The 18415-nt window shown below is 52.8% G+C and overlaps 2 protein-coding genes across 2 annotated transcripts; one reads left to right on the forward strand and one right to left on the reverse strand.

Annotated features, from left to right (window-relative positions):
• Window positions 1–348: 348 nt before the first annotated feature.
• Window positions 349–4667, reverse strand: TMEM176B (transmembrane protein 176B). Its single transcript, XM_029077264.2, has 7 exons — window positions 4539–4667; window positions 3836–4051; window positions 3608–3718; window positions 3183–3239; window positions 1841–2065; window positions 1332–1451; window positions 349–734 (listed from the first exon to the last, which is right to left on the reverse strand). Exons 1-7 carry the CDS (start codon window positions 4548–4550, stop codon window positions 669–671), a joined length of 807 nt encoding a protein of 268 aa, XP_028933097.1. The 5' UTR covers window positions 4551–4667; the 3' UTR covers window positions 349–668.
• Window positions 4668–9158: 4491 nt separating this feature from the next.
• LOC103171356 (transmembrane protein 176A-like) lies at window positions 9159–17405 on the forward strand. The gene is made up of 7 exons (XM_029078399.2): window positions 9159–9295; window positions 10566–10772; window positions 13847–13957; window positions 14447–14503; window positions 14736–14951; window positions 16797–16916; window positions 17031–17405. Exons 2-7 carry the CDS (start codon window positions 10575–10577, stop codon window positions 17118–17120), a joined length of 792 nt encoding a protein of 263 aa, XP_028934232.1. The 5' UTR covers window positions 9159–9295; window positions 10566–10574; the 3' UTR covers window positions 17121–17405.
• The last annotated feature ends 1010 nt before the right edge of the window (window positions 17406–18415 follow it).

An 18415-nucleotide genomic window follows, 5' to 3' on the forward strand; every position in this document is an offset into this window, starting at 1 on the left:
ACGAGGGAGGAGGGAAAATGGCAGTGGAGCAGGCGTCCCCCAATCCGTGCCCCGGTTCTGAGGCCTCCCCCCGCCCCCCACTCCCCGGCCCCCAGCTTCAGCCATCTGGCCTTCTGCTCAACCATTCAGAGGCTTCTTGGCCTCGGGCCCTGTGTCCGACCTTCAAATTGTTCTCAGGCCCCAGGGTTGGAATGGGATCGGGGACACAGTTATGGCGGCGGAGGGCCCAGACTTGCCCTCCCCGCCCCCTCCAAGTTTCTCCCCCTACTTCTCTGGCCCAACAGTCGAAAGGCACAGAGACCCCCCCCCGGCCCCGAAGAGTCGGAGGGAGGGGAAGGAGTCGGGAGCTGCAGAAAGAAGATTTATTATCCACTGGTGGGAGGAGTGAGGGGGCAGAGAAAAAACCGGGAGTGGAGATGTGCACGGTTTGGGGGTGGGGACAGGCAGGGGGTGCGTGGGAGAGGCGTGGGACGGGGCGGGCTGCTCAGGGTGAGCTCCCCTGGCCCAGAGATGCCCCTCTTAGCTGGGCTACGATCCCTCCCTCCCGAGGACCCCTTGCTCCCTCAGGCCCCAGGACCCACAAGGGCAGGAGGGTCCCGGCAGTGGAAGAGACCCCGAGTGGCTCCTGGCCGAGGGTCCAGCGGTCACAGGAGGAGGGTCCCCACGGCCTACTCCTTATGGGGAGATGGAGGGGGCGAGTTCCCCGCCAGAAGCTTCTCAGTCCTGTCTCTTTCCTGCAAGCAGAGAGGACAGTGAGTGGGTGGGGGGAAAGGGAGGAGGGTCCCCAACAAAGAAGAGGGAGAGCGATATCTGGCATTAAGCGGGGTACTGGTAAAGTGGGCACAGGAAGCAGGGTCAGAGCCAGCTCCAGGCCATGGGGAAGCAGACCAGGGTAACGCAGCCCCCCGCCCCCTCCATCATTATTCCTTGCAGGGCAGACCCTCCGCCTCCCCCTCATTATACCTTTCTGCTCCCACCCCAGATCTGCTCCTCTTCACCCTACCCACCTCTGCATCTTCCTCCCCGCCACCCCCAGAGTGGCCTAGTGAGTAGAGCCGATCCCTGGAAGTCAGAAGGACCTGGGTTCTAATCCAAGCTCCTCCACTTGTCTTCTGCATGACCTTGGGCAAGTCACTTACTACTCTGGGTCTCAGTTCCCTCATCTGGAAAATGGGGGTGAAGGCTGGGAGAGCCCCTTGTGGGACAGGGACTGTGTCCAACCCGATTGGCTCGTATCCACCCCAGCGTTTAGAACAGGGCCTGGCACGTAGTAAGAGCTTAACAAATACCCCAATTATTACTATTATTTTTGCTATTACCCCACATCTCACCTCCAAATTGTCGGCCCGGCAGCAAAGACACCTGAGGCCCAGGCCCAGGGAGGCCAGAGACCCAGCGAGCAGCAGGGCGAAGACCGCCAACATCATACCCCGGACGGCCCCAAACAGTTTCTGGGGATGGAGACGGATCCAGAGTCATTGTCATCATCCTCACTACCCCTGGGGTCACCACCACCACCACCCTCTGAACTCCCCCTCCTTGTCACTGTGGCCAACCCCAGCCCCCTCATCCTTCCCCCACCATCCTCCCCTTGTGCTCAGGCCACGGCCCCTCCAGCACCTCCTGTCATTCATTCAGTTGTATTTATTCAGTGCTTACCATGTGCAGAGCACTGTTTGAAGCGCTTTAGAGAGTGCAACACAAAATAAACAGACACCTTCCCTTGCCCTGAAGATGGGCCTCTTGTCCAGGGCTGGGGGGGGGCAGCTGGGACAGGTTGTCCCCCAAATTCTGCCCACCCTCTGCAGCCCCCTGGCCTCTCCCCCACCCCAGCACTCACCACCAGCAAGACCATGTTCTTCCTGCAGTTTTCCTGTCTCCAGTTGCTCCCGGACTGCCGCTGCCAGGAATACCTGGGGGTCCAGCTCGTGGGGCTGGGGCTTTCGCACACTGAGTCCATGTAGTAGAAGCCATCAGGTTGCCACACAAAACTATTGATGCAGAGGATGAGGGCAGCCAGGGCCGCGGAGGCGCTGAGCAGGGTCATCAGGACAGAGACACCCCCCTGGGAAAGGAATGAGAATAGGGATCTTCAGCCAAGCTCACCCTCTCCCTCCCCCCACCCAACCCCCTCAGACTCCAGGATGCCACCCCCATCCCCCTCCCAAGAGATGTCAGCATGAAAGGAGCAGCGAGGCCTCATGGTTAGAACTCGGGTCTGGCGTCAGAAGGACCTGAGTTCTAATTCCGGCTCCGCCACTTGTCTGTGTGACCCTGGGCAAGTCATTTCACTTCTCTGTGCCTCAGCTACCTCATCTGTAAAATGGGGATTAAGACTGTGAGCCCCAAGGGGGACATGCTCTGTAGCCGAAGTGATTACCTTGTATCTACCCCGGTTTTAGAACGGTGCCTGGCACATAGTAAGCTCTTAACGAATACCATTAAAAAAAAAAAAGAAGGAAGAGGGGTCAATGAGAAACAAGGGAAACCAGGGGACAGCTCATATTCTATTTCCACCTCCTTGTTTCCCACCAGAGAGAACCTCCTGGGTTTGTTAAGTGCTTACCATGTGTTAAGCACCATACTAAGCTCTGGGGTAGATGCAACTTTATCAGGTCGGACAAAGTTCCTATCCCACATGGGGCTTGTTAGTCTAAATAGGAGGGAGTAGGGCTTAATCCCCAGTTTACAGTTGAGGAAACTGAGGTACAGACAAGTGAAATGACTTGCCCAAGGTCACGCAGCAAGCATTTTGGTAGAGCCTGGATTGGAACCCAGGTTCTCTGACTCTCAGGCCCATGCTCTTTCCATTAGGCCATGCTGTTTCTCACTAAAACCAGTATGGCCTAAGGGAGGGTGTACAGGCTTGGTAGTCAGAAAAATCCGGGTTCTACTTCCAGCTCCACCACGTCTGCGGTGTGTTCTTGGGCAAGTCACTTAAATTCTCCATGCCTCAGTTCCCTCCTCTGTAAAATGGGGGTTAAGACTGTGAGCCCCAGGTAGGATGTGGACTGTGTCCAATCTGATTAGCTTGTTGTACCTATCTTAGGGCTTAGCAAAGTGCCTGGCACATAGTAAGTGCTTAACAAATACCATTAATAGGCCACTCTGCTTCTCAGTGGCGAGGGACAGCTAGGCAGAATAGAGGAGGGTCTCCCAGCCCGAGGACCCTCACCACTTACCCAGCAGCGGCTGCGGCGCTTCTCATGGACGATGGCTCCCGCCCCAGCTGCTATGGCCTGGAGGAGACAGGGGTCAAAGGGCGGCCTAACTCAGGCTCTCCCACTAGGCCAGCGCCAGTCCGGCAGTCAGTCGTATTTATTGAGCGCTTACTTTACTAAACGCTTGGGAGAGGACAATATAACAATAAACAGACACGTTCCCTGCCCACAGCGAGCTTACAGTCTAGAAGGGGAGACAGACATTAATAGAAATAAATAAATGACGGATCCGGACGTAAGTAGCGTGGGGCTGGGAGAGGGGGATGAATAAAGGGAGCAGGGCAGGGCGACACAGAAGGGAGTGGGAGAAGGGGAAAAGAGGGCTTAGTCAGGGAAGGCTTCTTGGAGGAGTCGGGCCTTCAAAAAGGAGACCCTGCCTTACTCACCACAGCCCCCGGCCAGAAGGCGCAACCTGTGCTGCTCAGCATGATCCAAGGCCCCAAGTAGAGTAACACTCCCAGTGCCCCACTCACAGTTCCCAGCACCACCTGGGTCACCTGCAACATTAAGCCCCCCGAGCCGGGTCAGGACCCTCCCTGTCACCCCCCGCCTCCCCCCCCAACCTTCCTGCCGGAGACTCAGCTCCATCCCCACCCCCTCCACCCCACATTTACCCCTAGGGCCAGTTGGGCCCGTCCAATCCTGGCTCTGGAGGCACTGGCTTGGCGGGTGGACTTGAAGCCCCGCTGAAACAGGGAGCATCCACTCTTGACCAGCTGGGCCAGGGCCGACTCCTGGTGGATGTGAATGTTGAGCTGGGCCGGCCCGGCGTCCCCGGAGGCCACCTCCATCCCGTCTTCCTCGACCGTGCTGGTGGGGATCCCGCTGACCTGGGGGCGCAAAGAGGGTGGAGGTGTTAGGGGGAGGCCAGACCAAGATGGGGCCGGGGGATAATGGGAGACCTGAGATGGGCCCCTGTTGGCAGAGGGACTTCTCTGCTACCTTGAGGGTTCTGGGCACCACAGGCCTTTCCCTTGAGCTTTGAGGACTATTCCTCCCTCCCTCTTTCCCCTTACAGTCTTCCTGCCACCCCTCCTTGCTCCTTATTCCCTATACCTGAGCCTTTCCTTTTCTCTTTGTCTTCCTGGACCTCGTCTCTCCCTGCCTGCCTGAGGAGGAGGGCAGAGGAGTCCAAGAAGCTAAAATGGACAGCAGCAAGGCCAGGGTTTGGGGCTTCCCCAGCCCTGAACCACACAGGGTCTCCAACCCCAAATCCCCAAGTGCCAGGGAGGCTGAGCCAGAGGTAGGGGATGGCACCTTCCTCCCGGGGTACAGGACAGGGCCCAGCCCACCGGACGGGGTGCCTGGCTGTCTCACCTGGTCTGTCATGGGCCCGGCGGACTGAGGGGAAGCCCGAGTCAGAGTGGGGACCCTGAGTTGGAGGCGGTAGCAGAGTTTGCCCTGAGCTACCAGGAAAACACCCAACCCAGAGGAGGAGCTGGGGCCGAGGGGAGGAGGAGGAGGAGGAGCCCAGCCTGGAAGCTGAGTCAGGCTGGGATTCCCAATCTTCCTCTAGCAAGCTCGGGGTCAGCGGGGGCGGAGCAGGCTATTCCACTCTGCAATAGAGGGGGAAAGGATGGCAGAGGGAAAGTCAGGGGGCCGACAAGCAATCAATCGATCATATTTATTGAGCGCCGACTGGGTGCAGAGCACTGTACTAAGCACTTGGGAGAGTACTGTATAACAATAAAACAGACATGTTCCCTGCCCACGAGCTTTCTGTCTAGAGGGGGAGACAGACATTAAAAAAAAGAAATACATTATGGATATGTGCATAAATGCCGTGGGGCTTGGGGGGAGAGGAATAAAGGAAGCAAGTCAGGGTACGCAGAAGGGACTGGAAGAAAAGGAAAAGAGGCGCCACTTGCCTGCTGTGTGACCTGGGGCAAGCCATTTAACTTCTCTGTGCCTCAGTTACCTCATCTGTAAAATGGGGGTGAAGAATGTGAACCAACCTGATTACCTCGTATCTCCCCAGCGTTTAGAACAGTGCTCGGGTTATAATAATAATGTTGGTATTTGTTAAGCGCTCACTATGTGCAGAGCACTGTTCTAAGCGCTGGGGTAGTACAGGGAAATCAGGTTGTCCCACGTGAGGCTCACAGTTAATCCCCATTTTACAGATGAGGTAATTGAGGCACAGAGAAGTGAAGTGACTTGCCCACAGTCACACAGCTGACAAGTGGCAGAGCTGGGATTCGAACCCATGACCTCTGACTCCCAAGCCCGGGCTCTTTCCACTGAGCCAAGCTGTTATAGTAAGCACTTAACAAATACCATAATAATAATAATAGGGAGTGAGGAGGACGGGGCTTAAAGCTCAGTTTCCTCAGAGCATGCAGCCCTTACCCCATGGGGAGCCTCAGAGGAAGCAAGACAAGAGAGGGACTTTCCTAGGCCACGGAGAGTCTTTTGAGGTTCAGCTTGGGAAGTTCCGTGGCCCCAGGATGGAACGTCTTGGGGGAATCTTTAAAGAGCTGAAGTCAAGTGTAGGTCCAGGGGGCTTTGACTTTCCCCTCTGGACTGTAAGCTCACGGAGGGCAGGGAATGTGTCTCTTTAGTGTTATATCTTCCTCTCCCAAGTGTTAAGTACAGTGGTCTCCACACAGTAGGTGCTCAATAAATATGATTGACTGACTGTTAAAAGCATCTCAATGAGGCTCAGTGCCTGCATATCCTTGAACATACGGGAGTTGGGGTGAGTCAATCAGACAGTAATATTTAATAATAATGTTGATATTTGTTAAGCGCTTACTATGTGCAGAGCACTGTTCTAAGCGCTGGGGTAGATACAAGGTCATCAGGTTGTCCCACGTGAGGCTCACAGTCTTAATCCCCATTTTACAGATGAGGTAACTGAGGCACAGAGAAATTAAGCGACTTGCCCACAGTCACACAGCTGACAAGTGGCAGAGCTGGGATTCGAACTCATGACCTCTGACTCCCAAGCCCGTGCTCTTTCCACTAAGCCACGCTGCTTCTCTATTTATTTATTCATTTATATATTTAATATATTCTATATATTCTATTATTTATTATATTCTATTATTATATATACTATTATATATTTATTCATTCAATCAATCATATTTATTGAGTGTTTACCATGTGCAGAACATTGTACTAAGCTCTTGGGAGAGTATAATATGACAATATAACAGATTCCCTGCCCACAATGAGTTTACAGTGTAGAGGGGGAGAAAGACATTAATAGAGTTAGAGAAGACATTAATGGGCATAAAGAAGCAGTCTATCCTAGTGGATAGAGCACGGTCCTGGGAATCAGAAGGACCTGGGTTCTAATCCCGGCTGCGCCATTTGTCTGCTGTGGGACCTTAGGCAACTCTCTTCACTTCTCTGTGCCTCAGTTACTTCATCCGTAAAATGGGGATTAAGACTGTGAGCCTTATGTGGGACCAGGACTGTGTCTGACCTGATTAGCTTGTACCTGCCCCAGTGCTTACTTAGTACAGTGCTTGGCACATAGTAAGCGCTTAACAAATACCATTAGAAAAAAAAAATCCCCAGTAACTGGCTCCTCCCTTCCCTCTCCAGCCCTTGGTTTAGCTCCCAGGATCCCTTGGGGATCATGACATGAAATTCTGGGTTCTCTCTTGAGACAGAACAGCCCTGGTTCTTGCTCACTAACACAGAGAAGCAGCTTGGCATAGTGGATAGAGGATGGACCTGGTAGTTGGAAGGTCCTGGGTTCTAATCCCAACTCCGCCACTTGTCTGATGTGTGACCTTGGCCAAGTCACTTCACTTCTCTGGGTGTCAGATACCTCATCTGTAAAATGGGGATTAAGGCTGTGAGCCCGATGTGAGCAGGGACTGTGTCCATCCCAATTTGCTCGTATTCCTCCCCCCCCACCCCCAGGGCTTCATACAGTGCCTGGCACAAAGTAAGCACTTAATCAATACCACATTATTACTATTATTATTATCACAGCAGCTGGGTTTCCTCCATCAGAGATGCAAAATAGCACAGATGCAAATCAGTGGAGAGGGGTTTGGAGAGAGGTACAGTCTACTGCAGGCAACTGAGCTCCTCCAGGCAGGTACCACTGCATCCCACTGGACTCGGCACTGGCCGGAACCTTGATCAAGCTCTGGTCCGGCTACGGGGTCCCGAACCCCAGCGGACGTTGGCCACCTGGCAAAAGCTGCAGAGGGGGTCAGAACTGGGTTATCGGTTGGGTTTGAGTAATAAACCCCAGGAGGAGAAGTGAAAGAATCTGGAATTTTCAAATAAGGACATGTACGTATATACAAACCACACACTGACTATAAATCTGTCTGGTTTGCACCAGAAGTCGAGGACAAACCCCGGGTTGAGAAGCATATCTATAAATATAATTATTTATATCAATGTCCATCTCCTCTTCTAGACTCTAAACTCTCCGTGGGCAGGGAATGTCTGTATATTGTTCTATTGGTGCTCTGTACAGTGCTCTGCACGCAGTAAGTGCTCAATGAATACATTTGAATGATTAAATGATGATGATATTAGTTAAGCGCTTACTATGTGTCAAACACTTTTCTAAGCATTGGGGTAGATACAGGGTAATCAGGTTGTCCCATCTGGGGCTCACAGTCTTAATCCCCATTTTACAGATGAGGTAACTGAGGCATGAAGCGCCCCTGCGCTCCTCTGGCCTGGGAGAGGTTTTGCCCTATGGAAACAGCAGAACCCATGTGGACTGGTCAATGTTTAGCACGTTGTCCACCCTGCTCTGACCTCCTGGGATTCTGAACCAAGTCCGGACATGCCCAACCCAACCGGGGCATAGGTTAATTGGTCATCACCACCCCACCCCAACACACACACACACACACACACACACACACACACACTGTAGACCTGCTCTGCACACAGAAAGAGCTCAATAAATACGATTGAATGAATGAATGAACTATAAACCATTGCCTGTTTACTTGTTTTGATGTCTGTCTCCCCCCTTCTAGACTGTAAGCTCGTTGTGGGGAGGGATTATCTCTCTTTATTCCCAGATTGTACTTTCCACGCGTTTAGAGCAGTGCTCTGCACACAGCGAGTGCTCAATAGATGCGATTCAATGAATGAGTAGGCTGGGAATTTATTTCTGTAACGTCTGTCTCCCCCGGTAGAAGCTCGTTGTGGGCGAGGGAATGCGTCTGTTTACTGTTGTACTGTCCTCTCTCAAGCGTTTAGTACAGTGCTCTGCACATAGTAAGCATTCAATAAATAGGACTGGCCGACAGATTCACACACACACGTCCCGGCCTCTAAACCGACGGAAAAATCCCCCTGCCCCTTTGTGAGGGACTTTCTGAACGCCTAGAAATACTTCTGTCTTGCCTCCTCTCCTGGGGCCCCTCACTGGGGGCTCCCCCACAACCCTCCCCGGGGGTCTCCCGACGCCCCCAACCCCTTCTGGCGTCAGGTCGAGTCCTCTCCCCCTAGAAACCAGGCTGCTGGGCTCCCCCGCCCTAGTTCTCCAGGCCTCTTCGGCAGACTTAGTAATAATAATAATAATAATGCTGGTATTTGTTAAGCGCTTACTATGTGTCCACCACTGTTCTAAGCGCTGGGGTAGACACAAGGTAATTAGGTGGTCCCACGTGGGGCTCACAGTCGTCGTCCCCATTTTACAGATGAGGCAACTGAGGCACAGAGAAGCAGTACATACTCAGTACACATAGTAAGTAGGTACTTAGAAAGTCCGTACTAAGCGCTCAGCGCAGTGCTCTGCACACAGTGGGCGCTCAATACGTGCGACTGAATGATTGAATGAACGCATGGCCCGTGGGCCCTCGGGGCACCCCCTGGTCCTCGAAGCCTGCTTGCCCCTCCGCCTCCATCCCGGGGGATGAGATAAACAAGCCCGCCCCGATCCGGGCTCGGGCAGACGCCCGGGGGGGGGGCCAGACATTCTCCCAGCCCGCTTTCCCGGCAGCTCCACCCCTCCTCTTCCTCCTCCTCCTCCCTTTCCTCCTCCCACTTGTCCTCCCTAGGCTCCAAGTCTGCCACTCCGCTTCGCCTCCCCCGTCTCCCTCCTCTCCGCTGTCCAGCCCGGCCGGTGCCCAAATCAGGTGAGGAAGCCCCGGGGGCCCCAGGAGATCCCATCCTCGCCCCCCAGCACACACATAGGACACCCAGCAGCCCTGAGACCCCAAACCAGGTGGGGAGGCTCTGGGGGTCCCAGGAGATCCCATCCTCCCCCCCACACACATATAGGACACCCAGCAGCCCTGCCACCCCAGGCTAGGGTGCCTATCAAACTCCCCACCCCGCCCCATTCTCGGGGGGTACCTGGGGATGGAGGGATGGGGGTGACCCTGGGAGGGTTTTCTGGAGGGGCTGGGCCAAACCCAAACCCCCACACCCCCGGCGTGGGGTCTCTCTGAAGGGAGCAGGGGGGTGGGCCCACCCCTCCCTCCTTTCCTCTCCCCTTCCCTGCCCCCTCCTCCCAGCTGGGGACAGATGGGAGACTCTGGAAGCCAGGAGGCCTGGCCTCTCCCATCCCTGGGCCTCCCTGTCCGGCTCGAAGCCCCTCGCGACCCCGGGAGGGGGGCTCCTAGCTAGGTCCAGGGGCAGGCCCCCCCACCCTTCGAAGCCAGCCCCCGGCCTTATCCCTCACCACAGGGAAGCTGGGACCCCAGGGATTAGGAGAAGAGCGTCCAGAGGAGAGTGGGTGGGGGGATCCACAGGGACACAAGCCCAGACTGGATGGGAAGAGGGGAGGATCGGATGGAGGGAAGCTCTGTGGGCGGGGAATATATCTGTTTATTGTTGTATTGTCCTCTCCCACCTGCTTAGTTCAGTGCTCTGCACACAGTAAGCGCTCAATAAATATGATTGAATGAATGAGTGAAGGGAGGGAGGGAGGCACAGGATGTTTTTCAGGAGATGAAGGAAGCAGCATGGTGTGGTGGATAGAGCCTGGGCCCAGGAGTCAGAAAGGCATGGGTTCTAATCCCAGCTCTATCACTTGTCTGCTGTGTGAACTCGGGCAAGTCACTTCACTTCTCTGTGCCTCAGTTACCTCATCTGGAAAATGGGGATTAAGACTGTGAGTGCCATTGTGGGACAGGGACTGTGTCCAATCCCATTCGCTTGTATTCCGCCCCCAAACCCAGCACTTAGTACAGTGCCTGACACGTAGTAAGTGCTTAACAAATACCACAGTATTAACATTATTATTATTATTATCATTATTCCCCAGCCGGTTTGGAGAGCAGGCTGCCTCTCTCCCTCCTGCCCCTGATCCAGAGGATCCTCGTCTCCCTGAGTTTTGACTGGGAGGCGAGGTGTGGGGCTGGTACTTTCAGACCCTGATGGCCTTCCTGTCCCCCCTCCCAGGCCGGCACGATGCCGCCCAGCGTGGTGAAGGTGGACGGGTTGGAGGTGGCCGCCGTGGGCTCCGAGCCCACCCACATCAACATCCACATCCACCAGGAGTCGGGCGTGGCTCAGCTCCTCCGGACAGGGAGCAGCCTGCTGCCATCTTGTCCCCTCCTCAAGAGCACCGAGGCCGTGAGGATGAAGCGGGCAGAGCTGGCGATTGGGGTAAGAACGAGGACGAGGGGGAGGGAGAGGGGAGCAGGGAGACCAGATGTCCATCTCCACTGAGAGAAAAGTGGACTGAAGCTGCAGCGGAAAGCATGGAGGTTGAGAGAAGCATTGCGGCCTAGCGGACAGAGCCCGGGGCCTGGAAGTCAGAGGATCTGGTTTCAAATCCTGGCTCCACCACTTATCTGAGGTATGACCACCCACTTCTCTGTGCCTCAGTGATCTCATCTCCTAAATGAGGATTAAGACCGTGAGCCCTACTTGGGACCGGGTCCAATCTGATTATGTTGTATACCCCAGAATTTAGCACAGTGTCTGGCACATAGTAAGTGCTTAACATATGCCATAAAGAAAAAACAGACAACAGAAATAATAATAATGGTATTTGTTAAGTGCTTACTATGTGCCAAGCATTTTTCTAAGTGCTGGGGGAGATACAAGGTTATCAGGTAATCCCAGGTGAGGCTCACAGTCTTAATCCCCATTTGATAGATGAGGTAACTGAGGCACAGAGAAGTTAAGTGATGTTCCCAAAGTCACACAGCTGCCAAGTGGCAGAGTTGGGATTAGAACCCGCAACCTCTGACTCCCAAGCCCGTGCTCTTTCCACTAAGCCACGCTGCTTCTCTAAAAAACTTCCTGACCTCCATATTGGTAGACTCCTGAAGTAGCATCTTCTCTTGTGGGCAGTGGAGGTAGGTGATGCATCTCCTTCTGTGGAGAATTACAGAAACAGGAAAAATCTAGATTGGTGGGCAAGAAGGACCGTTTTTCCTGGGACAGAGGGAAGGACGGAATCAATCAGTCATAGTCACTGAGCACTTACTATTTGCAGAGCACTGTACTAAATGCTTGGTTAAGTGTAATACAACAGAGTTGGTAGACATGTTCCCCACCCACAAGGAGCTCACAGTCTAGAGGGGGGAGACAGACATTAATATAAACAAATTCATCAATAGTATTTATTGAGCACTTACTATGTACAGAGCACTGTATTAAATGCTTGGGAGAGTACAACAGGTTTTTTTGGTTTGTTTTTGTTTTGGGAGATTTTGGGAGTAGACACATTGGGTTGGTAGATGCATTTCCTGCCCACAATGAGCTTACAGTCTAAAGGAGGAGGCAGCCATTAATATAAATACATAATTTATAATATTTTATGATGTAAATTATGTACTTAGGTGAGTGTCCATATATATATATATGTATACTTATGTACGTAAGTGCAGTGGGGCTGATTATGGCGCGAGTATAGAGTGCAAATTCAAGTGCAAGGGTGACACGAAAGGGAGCGGGAGAAGAGGAAATGAGGGATTAAATGGGGAAGTCCTCCTGGAGGAAATGTGTTTTTAATAAAGATTTAAAGGTGGGGAGAGGGATGACCCATCAAGATAGAAAAGACAGAATTCCCTGAATCTGATGAAAAGACTTGTGACTCCCCCCCCCCCCCCCCCCCCGAAACGTCCCCTCCCCTCAGATCGGCTAGATCACAGAGTCCCCTCTAGAACGTTTAACAACCCTGTTGTATTGTACTTTCCCAAGCAGTTTAGTACAGTGCTCTACACACAATAAGTGCTCAGTCGATATCACCGATTGATTGAACGAGATTGATTAAACGATTGATCGCAAGTCTCCCCTGGAAGTTCACCTCCTCCAGGAGATCTTACATGATTAAACCCACCACTCTAATCATGTCTATATAACTTATAATTCTATTCATCTATTTTGATGCTATCGATGCCTGTCTACTTGTTTTGTTTTGTTGTCTGTCTCCCCCTTCTAGACTGTGAGCCCGTTGTTAGGTAGGGATTGTCTCTATCTGTTGCCCAATTGTACTTTCCAAGCGTTTAGTACAGTATCCGCACCCAGTAAGCGTTCAATAAATACAATTGAATGAATGGATGAATGTCATCCAACAGCTTTCCGAGCACTTATGTATACATCGATTTACAGGCTCATTTATTTATTCATTTCTTTCATTTTCCCACGCTCTTACTACTTCCAACCGAATCTATAGCATATGATTTCATTCATTCATTCATTCAATAGTATTTATTGAGCACTTACTATGTGCAGAGCACTGTACTAAGTGCTTGGAATGTACAATTCGGCAACAGATAGAGACAATCCCTGCCCATTGACGGGCTTCCAGTCTAATCGGGGGAGACAGACTAAAACAATAGCAATAAATAGAATCAAGGGGATGTACATCTCATTAACAAAATAAATAGCCTCTCTCCCCTATTAGAGTATAAGCTCTCCAAGGATGGGGTGCTTTAATTTTAACAATTTTAACTCCGAGTCAACTCTCCCAAGCACTTAGATCAGTCTTCTGCACACAGTAGGTCCTCAGCAAGTACTGCTGAATAAGCTAATCACTGAAAGTTCCTAAGCATTCTCTAGACTGTAAACTCGTTGCGAACAGGGAACGAGTCTACCAACTCTGTAATATTGTATTCTCCCAAGTGCTTAGTACAGTACTCTGCACCCAGCAAGTGCTCAATAAATACAACTAATTCACTGATTGACAGGTTCGTCCCAAACTTGCTCCCCCAAAACAGGCACTCAGCGACCACACCATCCATAGTTTCTCCCTTAAGGAAATGTCCCCCAGCTTCACATCCTTGGTCCCTCTTGGTCTCTTCTTAGACTCCATGACAACCGTAGGAGGCTAATTTCCCCTTTAAAAATTGTTTCCAGGGACAGGGCGAGGGAAGGGCTCACCGTGGTAGACTAGGTGAGGCCTACAGAGCATGCTGAGTTGGAACGGATAACAGACAGGCCACTCTAGTGCCAGAGCTTCAACCAACCGCTGCTCAGAATCCCTCAATTCAGGGGTTCAGCTGTGATCTTGCCCATTTCCTCTCCCCACTACTCTCCCCTTATCTCTCCCTCCTCCCTGGTGAACGGACCAGAGGAATTTAGGCATAAGAGAATGGCCCTGGTTGACATCCCAGAGTGGTGGATGGGAAAGGCTTTGGAAGAAACTGATCAAGGGTCCAGAGAAGTGGGAAGGGGCAGAGGGTCCCTGCGATCTGGGGGGTGTCCTTGTGGGTGTTTTTACCTTGCAGACGGCGCAGATCGTGTTGGGATCCGTGAGTGCCGCCCTGGGGGTGCTATTTTGTTTGGGTACCTGGAACGATGTATTTTCCACGGGCTGTGCCTTCTGGACCGCGGCGGTGGTGAGTGAGGGGGCCGGAATCAGAGAAGGGGCCCAGACGGTCCGGGGGAAGGGGTGGAAAGGGAGGGGCGCTCAGTGAGCGATGACTTCAGACCCCTAACTGTCCCCCGAAGTCTCCCAGCATTACCCCCAAGGAGGGTGCCTCAGAGGGCTAGAAAGTGGTGGAGGGAGGCAGGGGGCGAGGGGGTCATCTCTGGGCTGCCGACTGACAGCAGCAAAGCCTAGTGGATAGAGCACAGGCCCGGGAGTCAGAAGAATCTGAGTTCTAGTTCCGGCTCTGCCACTTCTCTGCCGTGTGACCTCAGTCCAGTCACTTCACTTCTTCCCTCAACTGTAAAATGGGGATTAAGACTGTGAGCCCCACGTGGGACAGGGACTGCGTCCAACCCAATTCACTTGTATCCATCCCAACGCTTAGCACAGTGCCTGGCAGAGAATAAGCACTTAACAAATACAACAGTTATTTTTTATTACTGTTTATTTCCCCCAGGCCATCGTGACTGGTGTCATAACCATCGTTCACGAGAAGCGCCAGGGAGGCTGCTGGGTAAGTGACATGCTAGTCTCCCCTCCGTTGCCGTGCGTTCCTCTCTCAAGATGGCCTGTCTCTTCCTTACCCCTAACTAAGGCCAGGTGAGTGGAGCTTGGGCCTTCTGACTACTTTCTTCCCCCACTCCTGCCTCCCCGGGGGGTGGGTGGAAGGAGGGATGCTGAGCTCTGGGACGGGGAGACCATACCCCCACCCTAATCGGGTCCCCCGTGTCCCATCCCCTCCACAGAATGTCCTGGCCCCCGTGCTAACCCTGGCCAGCTTCTCCACCGCCGTCGCCGCTATCGTCATCGGAGTCGGGGACTTCAGAGTTCGTGAATATTATAATCCCTACATCTGTGAGTCTTCCTCCCAGTCCACCTGGCCCACGTTGCCCCCCAGCACCCCGGATCCGCAAGAGCTCTGGCGGCAGAAGATTTGCCTCCAGTACCTGAGCATGCTGTCGGTGAGACCACGGGGGGCGGGAGTGGAGGTTCATGATGGCGATAGTATTTGTTAGGTGCTTAATATGTGCTAAGCATTGTTCTGAGCACCAAGGACGATACAAGCTAATCATGTTGGACACGGTTCCTGTCCCACCCGGGGCTCACCATCTTCATCCCCGTTTTACAGATGAGGGAATTGAGGAACAGAGAAGGGAGTGGAAGTGCTCAAGGTCACAGAGTGGGCAAGTGAAGGAACAGGGATTAGAACCCAGGTCCGTCTGACTCCTCAGCCCTTACTCTATCCACTAGACCATGCTGCTCAAGACAGTCTATTTTATCACATTCTTTAAACTCTAGGTATAGAGCACTGTGCTAAACCGTGGAGCAGATGCAAGAGAAATCAGATCAGACACAGTCCCTTTCCCATTTGGGGTTCAAAATCTAAGAATCAGGGAGAGCTATCATGCCCATTTTGCAGGTGAGGAAACTGAGGCTTTGAGGATTGGAACCCACCTCTCTTGTTAAGTGCTTACTATGTGCCAGGCACTGTATTAAGCACTGGGGTGGATAAGTTAATCAGGTTGGACACAGCCTGTGTCGCACATAGGGATCATAGTCTATCTTAATCCCCACTTTACAGATGAGGGAACTGATCCACAGAGAAGTGAAGCAACTTGCCCAAGCTTACCGAGTAGGCACGTGGCAGAGCCAGGATTAGAACCCATGTCCTCCGCCTCCCAAGCCCGTGCTGTTGCCACTAGGCCATGCTGTTTCTTACAGACTCTAGACTGTAAATTCCTTGTGGGCAGGGATCCTGGCTCCCATTTCTGGTATATTGTAATAATAAGAATAATAATGATGGCATTTGTTAAGCACTTACTATGTGCCAAGCACTGTTCTAAGTGCTGGGGGGATACAAGGTGATCAGGTTGTCCCACGTGAGGCTCACAGTCTTGATCCCCATTTTACAGATGATGTCACTGAGGCTCAGAGAAGTTAAGTGTCTTGCCCAAAGTCAGACAGCTGACAAATGGTGGAGCCGGGATTAGAACCCATGACCTCTGACTCCCAAGCCCGGGCTCTTTCCACTGAGCCACGCTGCTTCTCTTGTACTCTCCCAAGTGCTAAGTACAGTGCTCTGCACATAGAGAGTGCTCAATACCATTGATTGATAGAGCTCTCCTCAGCCCAGCAAGTCACTGGGGTCATTGAGACCAGAAAGCGAGGGTAGGAATCCCCTCCCCAAGCCCCCCCTTGGATCCCTGCAGGGTCCGATGCAGTCGGGGAGGGGAGGAGTACTAGGAGAAGCGAGGAAGGGAGGGGAAAAAAAGGGAGAAAAGGAGGGATGGGGCCGTGAAATCAGCCTTTCCTAAACTCTGGGAAGGACGGCGTAAGAGTGCAAAGGATTTCCTATCCAGGTCCAGTGAAAGGGCAGGTGTGACAGGGCCTCTGGAAATGGTGATTTCCCCTACCGGTGTCACTGATAATTTAGAAGAGGGTGAGGTAAAGAACCATAGACTCAGGGAGAAGTAGCAGCAGCAATGATAATAATAATAATAATTATTATTATGGTATTTAAGCGCTTATTGTGTGCCAAGCACCCTCCTAAATGCTGGGATAGACAGAAGTTAATCAGGCTGGGCACAGTCCCTGTCCCAGAAGGGGCTCACGGTCTTAATCCCCACTTTACAGATGAGGGAACTGAGGCCCAGAGAAGTGAAGCGACATGCCCAAGGTCACACAACAGACGTGTGGCGGAGCCGGAATTAGAACCCAAGTCCTTCTGACTCCATGGCTGCATTGGCGGGGGCGGGGGTTGTGGTGGCGGCCGTGACCGCGGTCTCGGCATCCGTTCCTTTCCCCAGAACCTGTTTCTAGGAATCGAGGCCCTGACCCTGGGAGTCTTCATCGTGCTGCTCGCTCTGTCCTTGACGTCCATTGGCATGGGCCTCCGTCGCCTGTGCTGCCGGGTCCCTGAGCCGCAGGTGAGATCCAGGGGAGGGAGGGAGGAATGGGCCGGAGGGGGGTCAGTGTTGGGGGGCTGGCAAGAGGGAAGACGGTGCAGGGAGCGTCACTCGGGCCGATCCCTCTGCTCTCAGGAAGAGGATGAGGCCGAGAAGAAACTGCTGACACAGGATTCGCCTCCAGCTTCACCCTACAAGAAGCCTGTGGAGATACTCCACCTGTGAGCCTGTCCCGGAAGAGAAGCACTCTTGGCTTTCTGGGGGACTTGACCACCCCCCTTCCCGTCTTCTGCTACAGAGGGGGCCTCTAGGCTGCGGAGAGACCCCATGCCCCTGAGAAGCCCCCAACAAGCCCTTTCTGCTGCCACTGCCTGGCATACCATCCTCCCCAGTCCCTAAATCCCACACACACCCACTGTGCCTCTTCCTCTCCCCCGGATCTTCTCACCTTCTTCACACTCTGCCTCATCCCACCCTGGCCAGGTTATGATAATAAATGCTTTGACTGCAGCCTCTTCCTCTTTCTCCTCCTCCTCCTCCTCCTCCTCACTTTAACCCCATGTGTCTCGAACACCCCTTCCCCGGGCCCCATATGATGGGGTCAGCGTGGAGATGGAAAAGCAACTCTACAGCACCTGGGGAGATGGTCTGGGTCTAAGATAGCTGAGTCCAGAGGGTGGGGGACTGCCCAAGGGAATACAGGCTTCTATACTATCTAGAGTTCCAATCTCCCTCCCCAGCCTGCCACTGGGAAGTTGAACAAAGAAAGGATGGACACTGAAGTGACCCTAATGGTAATAATAATAATAATAGTAGTATTTTTAAGAGTCTACTATGTGCCAGACACTGTACTAAATGCTGGAGTAGGTGCAAAGTAATTGGGTCGGACACAATCCTTGTCCTTGCTAGGGCTCACAATCTTAATCCCCATTTTACTCATGAAGTAACTGAGGCACAGAGAAGTTGTGACTTGCCCAGGGACACACAGCAGATAAATGGCAGAGCCGGGATTAGAACCCAGGTCCTTCTAACTCCCAGGTCTGTGATCTATCCACTAGGCCATGCTGCTTCTCAATCCACCTCCCTTGGTATAACAGAGGGGAATCAATGCGGCCTAGTGGAAAGGATCCCAGTTTGGGAGTCACAAGACCTGGGGTCTAATCCCTGCTCTCCCAATTGCTTGCTGCATGACCTTGGGCAAGTCACATCACTTCTCCGGGCCTCAGTTTCCTCAACTGCAAAATGGGGGCTCAGTCCTTGTTCTCCCTCCTACTTAGACCGTGAGCCCCATGGGGGACAGGGACTGTAACCGATCTAATCGTTCCCACCCCAGAGTTTAGAACAGGGTTGGACACGTAGTAAGTCTCGACAAATGCCAAAAATAAATGAAAAGAGAGGGTTGTGTGAGCCCCGAATGAGAGGCACCGGAGTGACTGAGATGGGAATGGCCTGCGCATCCCTGACGGCTTCGCCTGAGCCCGGATCCTGAGAAATCCACCCAGGAGGGGTAATGACCCCCA

Source organism: Ornithorhynchus anatinus, chromosome 13 (assembly GCF_004115215.2).
Source record: "Ornithorhynchus anatinus isolate Pmale09 chromosome 13, mOrnAna1.pri.v4, whole genome shotgun sequence".
Taxonomy (NCBI): domain Eukaryota; kingdom Metazoa; phylum Chordata; class Mammalia; order Monotremata; family Ornithorhynchidae; genus Ornithorhynchus; species Ornithorhynchus anatinus.

Bases quoted from the DNA above. Each gene is read 5' to 3' on its own strand.
- TMEM176B (XM_029077264.2), bottom strand. The intron at 3,719-3,835 runs GTAAATGTGGGG...TTAATGTTGCAG, and splicing joins GGGCCCAACTGGCCCTAGGG to GTGACCCAGGTGGTGCTGGG. The intron at 3,240-3,607 runs GTGAGTAAGGCA...TGTCTCCTCCAG, and splicing joins CCTTCTGGCCGGGGGCTGTG to GCCATAGCAGCTGGGGCGGG.
- LOC103171356 (XM_029078399.2), top strand. From the start codon at position 10,575: ATGCCGCCCAGCGTGGTGAAGGTGGACGGGTTGGAGGTGGCCGCCGTG. The intron at 10,773-13,846 runs GTAAGAACGAGG...TTTACCTTGCAG, and splicing joins GGGCAGAGCTGGCGATTGGG to ACGGCGCAGATCGTGTTGGG. The intron at 13,958-14,446 runs GTGAGTGAGGGG...TATTTCCCCCAG, and splicing joins CCTTCTGGACCGCGGCGGTG to GCCATCGTGACTGGTGTCAT.